Source organism: Chiloscyllium plagiosum, chromosome 5, assembly GCF_004010195.1.
Source record: "Chiloscyllium plagiosum isolate BGI_BamShark_2017 chromosome 5, ASM401019v2, whole genome shotgun sequence".
Taxonomy (NCBI): domain Eukaryota; kingdom Metazoa; phylum Chordata; class Chondrichthyes; order Orectolobiformes; family Hemiscylliidae; genus Chiloscyllium; species Chiloscyllium plagiosum.
The window spans coordinates 66,391,316-66,404,221 of NC_057714.1; the positions used below are offsets into that span (position 1 = coordinate 66,391,316).

General features: G+C 42.0%; 1 protein-coding gene across 2 annotated transcripts in view; it reads left to right on the forward strand.

Moving 5' to 3' along the window:
* The window catches only part of dnah5l (dynein, axonemal, heavy chain 5 like), a 362,555-nt gene that overhangs the window by 165,729 nt on the left and 183,920 nt on the right, over window positions 1–12,906 (forward strand). For both annotated transcript variants that reach the window (XM_043690231.1, XM_043690232.1), the window contains 3 exons: window positions 3,271–3,486; window positions 10,391–10,537; window positions 10,627–10,799. In XM_043690231.1, coding sequence (XP_043546166.1) covers window positions 3,271–3,486; window positions 10,391–10,537; window positions 10,627–10,799 — 536 coding nt within the window. The remainder of the gene's footprint in view (window positions 1–3,270; window positions 3,487–10,390; window positions 10,538–10,626; window positions 10,800–12,906) is intronic.

A 12,906-nucleotide genomic window follows, 5' to 3' on the forward strand; every position in this document is an offset into this window, starting at 1 on the left:
GACACTCTGACAGTAGGAAACATATTTCCACTGATGGGTGAGTGCCGAACCAGAGGACACAGCTTAAAAATACGGGGTAGACCATTTAGGACAGAGCTCAGGAGAAACTTCTTCACCCAGAGAGTGGTGGCTGTGTGGAATGCTCTGCCCCAGATGGCAGTGGAGGGCCACTCTCTGGATTCATTTAAGAAAGAGTTGGATAGAGCTCTCAAAGATAGTGGAATCAAAGGTTATGGAGATAAGGCAGGAACAGGAAACTGATTAGGAATGATCAGCCATGATTATATTGAATGGCGGTGCAGGCTCGAAGGGCTGAATGGCCTACTCCTGCACCTATTGTATATTGTCTATTGTCTATTAACACGGGGGCTAACACCTTCAACATATTGTCCAGCTATCACCATTGTTAACAGCTAACCCGAGAATGCAACTTTTAAAAAAAAGGTTTTGTGATTTACACATGAAAGAAGTGAAACTATCACTGTATTCTAAGAGATGAAAGGCTTAACAGACAATTAATTCTTCAATGTATAATTTCAGTTACATCACACTGTAAATTTTTGCTATAAATTCTGTGTTACGATCGAGCCCTCCACAATCACCTGATGAAGGATTGTCGCTCCGAAAGCTAGTGTGCTTCCATTTAAACCTGTTGGACTATAACCTTGTGTTGTGTGATTTTTCCCATAAATGAAGTAGAAAAGTTCTGGTTTTATCACATACGTACACACACACACACACATATATATATATATATATATATATACTTTTTTTTAGATCACTTACAGTGTGGAAAGACTATAACCTTGTGTTGTGTGATTTTTCCCATAAATGAAGTAGAAAAGTTCTGGTTTTATCACATACGTACACACACACACACATATATATATATATACACTTTTTTTTAGATCACTTACAGTGTGGAAACAGGCCCTTCAGCCTGACAAGCCCACACCAACCTGCCGAAGCACAACCCATCCAGACCCAACACTACGGACAATTTCCCATGGCCAATTCACCTAACCTGCACATCTTTGGACTGTGGGAGGAAACCTGGAGAAAACCCACGCAGACACGGGGAGAATGTGCAAACTCCACACAGGCAGTTGCCTGAGGCGGGAATTGAACCCGAGTCTCTGTTGCTGTCAGGCAGCAGTGCTAACCACCGTGCTGCCCACTATATGTACACACACAAACACATGCATTGGTACAAAAACACACTCTTCTCTTCAGCCTGAAAACATAAAACTCAGCAGAATGTTTTTTTGACCAAGTAAGGGTTATATTTGGAAAAGAAGACTTGTTTACAGATTGTAGGGGCAGACATCATTTACTGTATCCATTGCACCGATGTGGTCTCTTCTACACTGGGGAGACAGGCTGCCTACTTGCGGAACGTTTCAGGGAACACCTCTGGGACACCCGCACCAACCAATCCAACCGTCCCATGGCTGAACACTTTAAATTCCCCTCCCACTCCGCCAAGGACATGCAGGTCCTTAGCCTCTTCCATCACCAGACCCTGACCACACGACGGCTGGAGGAAGATCGCCTCATCTTCTGCCTAGGAACCCTCCAACCACACGGGATGAATGTAGATTTCTCCAGCTTCATTCCTGAAGAAGGGCTTATGCCCGAAACGTCGATTCTCCTGCTCCTCGGATGCTGCCTGGCCTGTTGTGTTTTTCCCGCACCACATTTTTCAACTTTGTTCACAGACTGTTCCAACTGATGGTCTGCAGCCAAAATCCCTCACTACTTCAGCTGTCGGCATTGGGTTTCTTCATGGATCAGTTATGACTGGTTGAAATCTCTTTTCCTGGAAACGCTGGTGTAGATTCACACTTGCAATGGTGAGGTCTTCCAGTGCATTTTCAATTCATGCAGTTTGATAAAAGGATTTCAGAAAAAGAGAAAGGGGAAAAGATTGTTTGCCCCGTTATTATCCAAACCCAAATACTTCTTCTACTTACAAGTGGATTATGTCACCTATTTCTGAAAATGTTACAAATGTTGTGTTGAAACTTGCATTCTTTGAAATTGTAACATTATGGCTGTTTTTCAAATGTTCGGCTATGCAAATTTAAAAAAAAATGTCAGCATATGTATTGTATATGTCCAACTAATTATATGATAAATGACCATTTTGCACAACACATCTTCTTAACGCAGGTCTGATTTGTCAATTGCCTGTGGGATGGTTGGTCCCATTCAACCAAGTACTCAGAAGATGTCACTGGTTCCCCACATCATAGTGATATGATTAGGTTTTCAAAGAGAGGACAGGGTTTGGTGGAGGAACAGAGCTGGCAACCTGCACACCTCTAATTAATTAACTTGCGCTTATTGTACAATTCATTGGGAACATGAGTAGTTACGGGTAGCAATTTTCAAACGATAAACACAGGGAACATGGGAACGTGGAACATGAGAGTAGCTGTCAGGAGCCCAGTAGGAATCATTCATGCTCATGGCTGCAACTTGAAAAAGGTTATATGAAAGAGGAGCTTTCAATATAGTTCCATCGCAATAGCTGAGAGGCTTGATTTTGTGAGGAAAGTGAAACCGATAACGTTTGTGCCACCTAGAACAATGTTGGCTTACTCTGCTTCACTTTATCTCTTCTCCTTTGCCTTTCACCACAGCTACTATCACAGCATCAAGGGTAGCATCAAAAGAATGCAACACTACCTGGTGGATAGCACTAGCCATCTGCTGTTCCTGCTCATTTATCTCAATTTATCCCTTCATAGCTATCTGTTGGCCAGAGAAAATGTACCTATTCATGATTCTCATAATGTAATTGCCCTTGTTTACGGATACAATGTTTATGGGCAGCATAGTGGCTCAGTGGTTAGCAATGCTGCCTTACAGTACCAGGGATCCAGGTTTGATTCCAACCTTGGGTGACAGTTGGAGTTTGCACGTTCTCCCTGTGTCTGCATGAGTTTCCGCCAGGTACTTCAGTTTCTTTCTGCAATCCAAAGATAAGCACGTTAGGTGGATTAGCCATGCTAAATTGCCCATAATGTCCAGAGTTGTGTATGCTAAGTGGATTAACTATGGTAAACGCAGGGGTCATGGGAATAGAATCAGATGCTCTCCACTGTACAGACTCAATGGGCCAAATGGCCTCTTCCTGCACTGTAGGGATTCTGTGATGGTTATTGTTTAGAAAGAAGTCTGCTATGAAATGTGTTCTGAAATCTCTATTTTCATACTTAACTATTGCCATGGTAACTCATTTCTTTTAATGATCTGATGTTTCAGGGTAATGTGGAAGTTTGGCTGGCACAGCTCCTGAGTGGGGTCAGAAAGACAATTCACAGCATTATTCGCCAGGCATCAATAGCTATCACCGATAAGGAGATTAAGCTATTTGAATTTCAGGCCATGTTTCCTGCACAGATAGGTTTGCTTGGTATTCAGATGATTTGGACGAGAGACTCTGAAGAAGCTTTAAATAATGCCAAAGTTGATAAAAAGGTAATGTCTATAGATTCATACGTTTTGAGATTATTCATAACATGCTGCATGCAATTCTCTTTCCCTACCTCTGCATTGTAAGGTATTCCAACATTGTTGCAGATTTGAAAAACAATGAACTGTGCATAAATATGAGTGACTGTTGATGCAAAATAATCAAAACTTGAGATTGTTAGAAGGGAAAGGGAAAGCAACAGGGAGTATGGAGTCAAGTAAAAAAATAAGCAGTAGGTTATATTGTGTGCAGAGTTTGAGTTCAAGGCAGACTAGGAATGAAGCAGAAAGGAAAGATAACATAGGATAAATTACCAGAGGATAAATCATGAGAATAAGAAAATTAGTTTTGAAGTGCTTTACCTGAATGCTCATAATATTTGTAACAAAGTAGATGAATTAACGGCACAAATCATCGTGAATGGTTGTGATGTGGTAGGCATCACAGAGACGTGGTTGCAGGCGGATCAGGACTGGCAGTTAAACATTCAAGGATTTACAACTTACTGAAAAGACAGGGAGGTGGGCAGAGGGAGCGGGGTTGCCTTTTTAGTTAAGAATGAAATTAAATCTATGACACTGAATGACATAGGGTCAGATGATGTGTGGGAGGAGTTGAGGAACTACAAAGACAAAAAAAAACCATAATGGGAGTTATGTACAGACCTCCCAGTAGTGGTCAGGACCAGGGACGCAAGATGTAGCAGGGCATGTCAGAAAGGCAAGGTCACGGTGATCATGGGGGACTTCAATTTGCAAATGGACTGGGTGAATAATGTTGCCGGTGGATCCAAAGAAAGGGAATTCATGGAATGCTTACAGGGTGGTGTTTTGGAACAACTTGTGATGGAACCCACAAGGGAGCAGGCTATTCTGGATTTAGTGCTATGTAATGAGCCAAACTTTATAAAAGACCTTAAAGTAAGGGAATATTTAGGAGGCAGCGATCATAAAATGATAAAGTTCAGTCTGCAGTTTGAAAGAGAGAAGGCAAAATCAGATGTAATGGTGTTACAGTTAAATAAAGGTAACAACAAGGGCATGAGAGAGGAACTGATGAAAATCGACTGGAAATAGAGCCTAGTGGGGAAGACAGTAGAGCAACAATGGCAGGAGTTTCTGGGTGCAGTTGAGGACACAGTACAGAGGTTCATCCCAAAGAAAAGAAAGATTATCCGGGGAGGGGGGAGGGTTTGCGGTTAGACAGCCATGACTGTCAAAGGAAGTCAGGAAGTGTATCATAAAGATAGAGAGAGTCTATAAAGTGGCCAAGAGCCCTGGGAAATCAGAAGATTGGGAATACTACAAAAACAAACAGAGGATAACAAAGAGAGAAATAAGGAAGGAGAGGATCAAATATGAAGGTAAGCTAGCCAGTAATATTAGAAATGATAGTGAAAGTTTCTTTCAATACATAAGAAACAAATGAGAGGCTAAAGTAGAAATTGGGCCACTCCAAATTGATGCAGGAAGGCTAGTGATGAGGGAGAATGAAATAGCTGAAGAACTTAATAAATACTTTGTGTCAGTCTTCACAGTGGAAGACATGAGTAATATCCCAACAATTAAGGAGCAGAGTTGAGTATAGTAGCCTTTACAAAAGAGATAGCACTACAAAAGCTAACAGATCTAAAAATTGATAAATCTCCTGGCCCGGATGGGCTACATTCTAGAGTTCTGAGGGAGGTGGCTGAGGAAATAGTGGAGGCATTGGTTGTGACCTTTCAAAAATCACTAGAGTCAAGGAAAGTCCCAGATGACTGGAAAATCACTGTTGTAAACGACTTGTTCAAGAAAGGATCAAGACAAAAGATGGAAAATTATAGGCCAATTAGCCTAACTTCAGCTGTCAGTAAAATTCTAGAATCCATTGTTAAGGATGAGATTTCTAAATTCTTGGAAGTGCAGGATTGGATTAGAACAAGTCAGCATGGATTTAGTAAGGGGAGGTCGTACCTGACAAACCTGTTAGAATTCTTTGAAGAGGTAACAAGTAGGTTAGACCAGGGAAACACAGTGGATGTTATCTGCCTAGACTTCCAAAAGACCTTTGATAAGGTGCCTCACAGGAGGCTGCTGAGTTAGGTGAGGGCCCATGATGTTTGCAGTAAGCTATTGACATGGGTTGAGGGTTGGCTGTCTGACAGAAGGCAGAGAGTTGGGATTAAAGGTCCTTTTCTGGAATGGCAGCCAGTGACAAGCGGTGTCCTGCAGGGTTCAGTATTGGGGCTGCGGCTGTTCACTTTATATTTTAATGATCTGGATGAAGGGACTGGGGGCATTCTGGCGAAGTTCACCGATGATACAAAGTTAGGTGGACAGGCAGGTAGTTCTGAGCAGGTGGGGAGGCTGCAGAAAAATTTAGACAGTTTAGGAGAATGGTCCAAGAAATGGCTGATGAAATTCAATGTGAGCAAATGCGAGGTCTTGCACTTTGGAAAAAAGAACAAAGGCATGGACTATTTTATAAACGGTGAGAAAATTCCTAAAACCAAAGTACAAAGAGATCTGGGAGTGCTAGTCCAGGTTGACTTGCAGGTTGAGTCCATAATTAAGAAAGCAAATGTAATGTTGTCATTTATCTCAAGAAGGTTGGAATGTAAAAGCAGTGATGTGCTACTGAGACTTTATAAAGCTCTGGTTAGGCCCCATTTAGAATATTGTGTCCAATTCTGGGCCCTACAACTCAAGACGGACATACTGGCACTGGAGCATGTTCAGTGGAGATTCACACGGATGATCCCTGGAATAGCAGGCCTAACATACGATGAACGGTTGAGAATCCTAGGTTTGTATTCATTAGAGTTTAGGAGGTTCGGGGACATCTAATAGAAACTTACAATATAGTGCATGGGTGGACGTTGGGAGTTTGTTTCTGTCAGGTGGGGATACTAGGACCCATGGGCACAGCATTAGAATTAGAGGGGGTCAATTTAGAACGGAAGTGAGGAGACATTTCTTCAGTCAGAGAGTGGTGGGCCTGTGGAATCTATTGCCACGGAGCGTACAGATGCTAAATGTCTTCAAGGCAGAGATTGATAAATTCTTAATCTCACAAGGAATTAAGGAATATGGGGAGAGTGTGGGTAAGTAGAGTTGAAATGCCCATCAGCCATGATTGGGTGGCGGAGTGGACTCAATAGGCCGAATGGCCTTACTTCCACTCCTGTGTCTTATGGTCTTATCTTTTTAACATCATATCACTTTATTAAAATATCCAGAAATATTTAGATCTGCTTCTTTCCAATATTACCAAGTTGGATGATGTCAAGCGAGAATTGAAAGATTATATCTTTCATCTTCCTTCTTAACCAGGTCCATGGAATTGAAGATTACTTGTTTCGTATTGGTGAAGTGAGTTCTGAGATGGCAGATAAATCAAATATGCAATCTGCAATCTCTGCAAAAACGCTCTCAAGTGGTGCTTGAATGGGAAGGAGGACAAATGGTTTACTAATTCATACAACCAGTATTCATTGTTTCCGCAACAGCTTAATTTTTGCTTCAGAAAATGTTTATGAGGCAATTATCCTCCTTGAAAATCTGGTATAAAATCACCTTTCATTTCCAACACCAAAAAAGAAAGATTGTAGTTTGCCCCATTCAGCGAAATCTGCTTTTCTATAGCAGCCCTGCAACTCTCCGTTTGTGAGTATATCAACCACCTGGCGTAAAAGAAAAAAGGATGTTTGATAGAATCCTCATGATGGATTCTCAACGTTAGTTTTCTCACCAATGATTTACATGGATAGAAAGTTAGGCAGTATTGTTGGAACAGGGTGTCTCTAAGACCCTGCAGACTCTGCAACCCTGACACTTAGCATATGTCAGGAAATTGCATAGCACCAGTCTGCAGTCAGTGAACCAGGCCACAACTTTATTTGAAGACAACAAGGTTAAGAGTTAAACTTTACACTTTTAACAACTCAATTAATCTACCTATTTGAAGTATTTTAGTGTTGTTTGAAAAATAAGCTTTACATTTATTTGTAAAAAGTTATATTTATCACTGCCTCTTTCAAATTCATGAATATTATATGTTGATGGAAAATTTCAGGCTTTTACTCCCTTCACCACTAATACTGGTGCCTTTTGAGTATCCAGTGATTTTATAGTCAATGAATGATCACTGCACCCAGCTGTCATCTACTGGAACCGGTTGTCAAATAAGTCTTGTCTGGCCTGTTGCACTTGATATTGCCACACTCTAACATGCAGAAGGTGATGTTTCTTGTGCTCAATATAGTCATCTTCCTCGTCCAAAGATTGGTGCTGCCATCAGTTCTTCAGCCTCATTCACATTCTCTTGTTGCTTGCTCCAGTTGTTCAGAGCACAACATGCAAGGGTCATGCAGCACCCTCCATCTGGACTGTACTATAAGGTACACTCAGACTAATACAAGCAGCGGAACTTCATTTTCAGCAGGCTGATCGTCTGTTCCACTGTGGCCCTTGTCAAAGAATGTGCCACATTGCTCCGCCTCAGTTTGGGGGATTGTGAAACGGAGTAATTAGCCCTGGTCACAGAGGGTAGTCCTCATTCCCAATATCTATTCTTGACAGTCTATTGCACCCTACACCTAGGGGAAGCAAACTCTCTGCCCAGTCTGCATTACTGATCTCGTCACAGGGAAATGAGATAAAGTGGTGTAAGTTGGCACAAATAGGATTGGTAAAACCTCGGTATAGATTTGATTCCCTACAATGTGGAAACAGGCCCTTCGGCCCAACAAGTCCACACCGACCCTCCGAAGAGTAACCCACCCAGACCCATTTCCCTCTGACTAATGCACCTAACACTATGGGCAATTAAGCATGGCCAATTCACCTGACCTGCACATCTTTGGACTGTGGGAGCAAACCAGAGCACTGGAGGAAACCCACACAGACACGGGGAGAATGTCCAAACTCCACACAGACAGTCGCCTGAGGCTGGAATCGAACCTGGGACCCTCGTGCTGTGAGGTAGCAGTGCTAACCACTGAGCCACCGTGCCACTTATGGATGGATAGGTGAGATCCCACATACGTCTCCAATGGCACCTTGGAAGGATCCAGTTACATAAAAATTCAATGTATCTCTCACCTTGACAGTCACTCGCATAGGATGGCCACCTTGTTCTTCATGTCCCAGGAGCTATGCCAGCAGTCAACATACTTCTCAGACAGTGTTCCAGGACATCCTCAGCTTGTGCCTTGCTCATCTGGAGGAAATGACATCAAGAAGGACAGATCCTAGCCATCATATCTATCTTACACAACCAAAAGGGGACCTCCAGTTGTAACCTCTTCTCATGTGGGCAGCTCAGCATCCAGGGTTCCTACTGGCCCTTGGTCTGCTGTAGCATTTATTTCTGTTCCATTTCTCTGACCTTTGCATTGTCACAACTACCTTGGTTATGGCTGGATCCCTCAGTCATGTATACAATGAACATTTGTGAGGACCATAATAAACAGATCAGGTCTTTAGTTATAGGAGCAGTCAGCATTCGCATCACTTGCAAATGATGGCTTAACATAATTCTCTAAACAGTGGTACATGGATCACTCTGACAAGGAGTGGGAAGCCTCTACACTGTAGCAACTAGGTTTCTGTACTTAACAAGAATTACTACTTATTACAAGTAGGTATGTGAACAGTAATAAACTGTTGGCATACAGCACTACTAATTAAAACTCTAATCCCCATATAAAGTCCCCCTTGGCATATGCACAGACAAACAAGCAGACAGAGAAAAATGGGTTAAGAGCAGCAGAACACTGGGAGGCAATTCCTGTTCATGGGTTGCTGAGATCATCCTTTTCGTTCTTAGAACATTCAGAACATTCCTCTTCAATCATCTTTCTTCAGATGGTCTGCAAGAGCTACAAAGTGACTGGTTAGTTTATAAAAGATCTCTGACTTATCAGTTAAAAGTTAACACAATGCAATGATTGCAAATGACTTCAGTCTGTATTCTGCAAGTGCATGATTATAGAGTCATACAGCATGAAAACAGACCCTTCAGTCCAGCTAGTCCAAGCTGAACATAATCCCAAACTAAACTAGTCCCACCTGCCTGCTCCTGGCCTGTATCCCTTCAAACCTTTCCTTTTAGCACAACTACCCAAATGTCTTATAAACATTGTAAATGTACCTGCATTCACCATTTTCTCAATAAGTTCATTCCACATGCGAATCACTCTCTATATAAAAATATTGCCACCTATGTCTTTTTTTAAGAATAGGCAAGGCAGAGATGTTGTGAGCATTGAAGTAGTCACAAAGCGAGTGAACACTAAGTAAGTGAGAGAGCGGTTTTGAGATCCATCCTGGTAGAATTCACACCCTTGGTGCGCATCCTGTGTGCACTGTGTCATTGCAGCAGCAAAGATAGATGCTGATTACTCTAATGTGCAGCATTGAAGTATTGAACAATCCTGTAAGTGAATCAGAGATATACCATGCTGATGTGTGGCACAGTGGCTGTCACGGCTGCCTCACAGTGCTAGGGACCTGGGTTCAATTCCAGCTTTGAGTGACTGTTTGTGTGGAGTTTGCAGGTTCTCCCCATGTCTGTGTGGGCTTATTCTAGTTTCCTCCCACAGTCCAAAAATGTGAAGGTTAGGTGGGTTGGCCATGCTGAATTGCCCAGTGGGTCTGGGTAGGATGCTCTTCAGAGGGCTGGTATGGACTCAATGGGCCAAATAGCCTGCTTCCACAATGTAGGGATTCTGTAAATTTTGCCCTTTCATAATCTTTGTATGTTTTGTTGCACTCAAATGTTCATTAGTCGAAAGGTTTAGATTGTTTCACAGAGGGGTACAATTATATGATTTGATTTTCTACTAATATGTAAAATTGAATCAACAAAGAGTGTGCTAAGTGTGCAGCTAGAAACCATGTAACATGTAGTGTTTGTTTGATGCAGATTATGCAAACAACTAATCAGGCATTTCTGGATATGCTTAATGACTTGATTGACATGACAACCCGTGAACTGACAAAAATGGAACGAACAAAATATGAAACACTTATCACCATTCATGTCCACCAGAAAGACATTTTTGATGATTTGGTATGTAATACCATCTTCAAAACAAGTGTTCACTAAAACTTGTTGGAAGATGTGCATGATTCTAATATTTACTTCTAATTTTGTATTAGGTTCGTATGAACATTAAATCCCCATTGGATTTTGAATGGCAAAAACAGTCTCGGTTTTACTTTATAGAGGACACAGACAAATGTATTATTCAGATCACAGATGTTGAGTTCAGCTATTGTAATGAGTACCTAGGCTGCACAGATCGACTTGTGATCACACCATTAACTGACAGGTAAGAAATATGAAGGAAATATGTATTATTTTTGCTTTTGGAGAAATTGTTTGGATTAAAGGCCAATTAATCCCCAGGCCTGATAATCCACACCCTTTAAGGAAGTGGCCCTAGAAATAGTGGATGCGTTTGTGTTCATCTTTCAACATTCTATCCAGTCTGGAGCAGTTCTTATGAATTGTAGGGTAGCTAATGTAATCTCAGTATTTTAAAAAAACAATGTAGAGAGAAAACTGGGAATTAGGTGAGTGAGCCTGACATTGGTCGTCTATTATAGAGCCCATTATAAAAGATTTAATGGCAGAGCATTTAGAAGACAGTGACAGGTTTGTGTAGTGTCAGCATGGATTGAGGAAAGGGAAATAATGCTTGACAAATCTGCTCAAATTTCTTGAGGATGTAAAGTTAATAAGGTGGGACCAGTGGATGTGTTTTACTTTTACTTTCAACAGGGTCTTACATAGGAGTTTAGCATGTAAAGTTAAAGTGCATGGGAGTGGGGCAGTTTACTGACATGGAGCAGGTGAGGACTACAGATGCTGGAGATCAGAGTCGAAGAGTATGGTGCTGGAAAAGCACAGCTGGTCAGGCAGCATCCGAGGAGCAGGAGAGTCGACGTTTCAGACATAAGCCCTTCATCCGGAATGAGGCTCATTCCTGTTTACTGACATGGTTTGAGAATGTATTTGTTGTTAATACATCAATTTGTCTCATTTTATGCCACTTCTAATCTTCTTGTCCCTGAGATAGTAGCCAGCACAAATTCCTGATCAGTAAGTACCTGCTATCTGCAGGTCGCTGATTATCTGTCCTGGTCAGACTGTTTCTTCACACAATCCCAATATGTTCAATGGCCACCATCTTTCATCCACACAAGCCAGCATAGGCAAATCACCAGCCTGACCACATTATGATACCTGCTTTCAGACCAGATCACACAGCACTTTATCCCTCAATACTTTACTTTGGAGCTCAGGATTTATGTCCTGCTGCAGCGTGTCTTACACGCAGGGCACACATGTAACTCATTCATCCCTACAGGATCTTTGCCTGCTTTCTTAATGCTCACTGGCTTTGCGCTTACTTGAAGACTGCCAGCCTCTATGTGGCTGACCTTGTTTTTCAGCGCACAGGATCTTGGTTTCAGGCTGCTGGACTTTGTGACTGACATTTTTAGTGCAGAGGAAGAAGCAAACAGCAGGTCACAGTGGGGAGAGCTGAACAGTCAAGGGGTGGATGTGTCGATGTGTGGCATCATGCTGTGTCAATGTCACACTTGGAGCATATGCCAGCAACTTACATGGCAAATACATTGCATATGTGAAAAGAAATGGCCTTATGTGGAAGGCAAAATGGAGCAGTCATTTGTAGAATGAAGGGAGAATATGGTCAGTCAGGGGATACCAATTTTATTTTTAACTATTTTTAATAGATGCACCATAGAAAGCAACCTATCAAGATGTATCACAATTTGTTATGCAACTGCTGTGCCCAAGACAAAAGAAAATTACAGAGAGTTGTGAATATAGCCCAGATGATCACTAAAACCAGCCTTCCATCCATTGACTCCGTCTACATTTCCCGCTGCCTTGGGAAAACGGACAACATAATCAAAGACCCGTCTCACCCTAGTTATACTATCTTCCACCCTCATCCATTGGGCAGAAAATATAAATGTTTGAAAACACATATGAACAGATTTCAGAACAGTGTCTTCCCTATTGTTATCAGACTTATGGACAAATAGCTCAAATTTTGAGTTGATCCTTCTCTGTATCTTCTCTGTAGCTGTAACACTATACTCTGCATTCTGTTCTATTAGAGCTGAAAATGTCTTGCTGGAAAAGCGCAGCAGGTCAGGAAGCATCCAAGGAGCAGGAGAATTGACGTTTCGGGCATGAGCCCTTCTTCAGGAATGAGGAAAGTGTGCCAAACAGGCTAAGATAAAAGGTAGGGAGGAGGGATTTGGGGGAGGGGTGTTGGAAATGCGATAGGTGGAAGGAGGTTAAGGTGAGGGTGATAAGGTGAGGGTGATAGGCCGGAGTGGGGGTGGGGGTGGAGAGGTCAGGAAGAAGATTGCAGGTTAGGAAGGTGGTTCTGAGTTCGA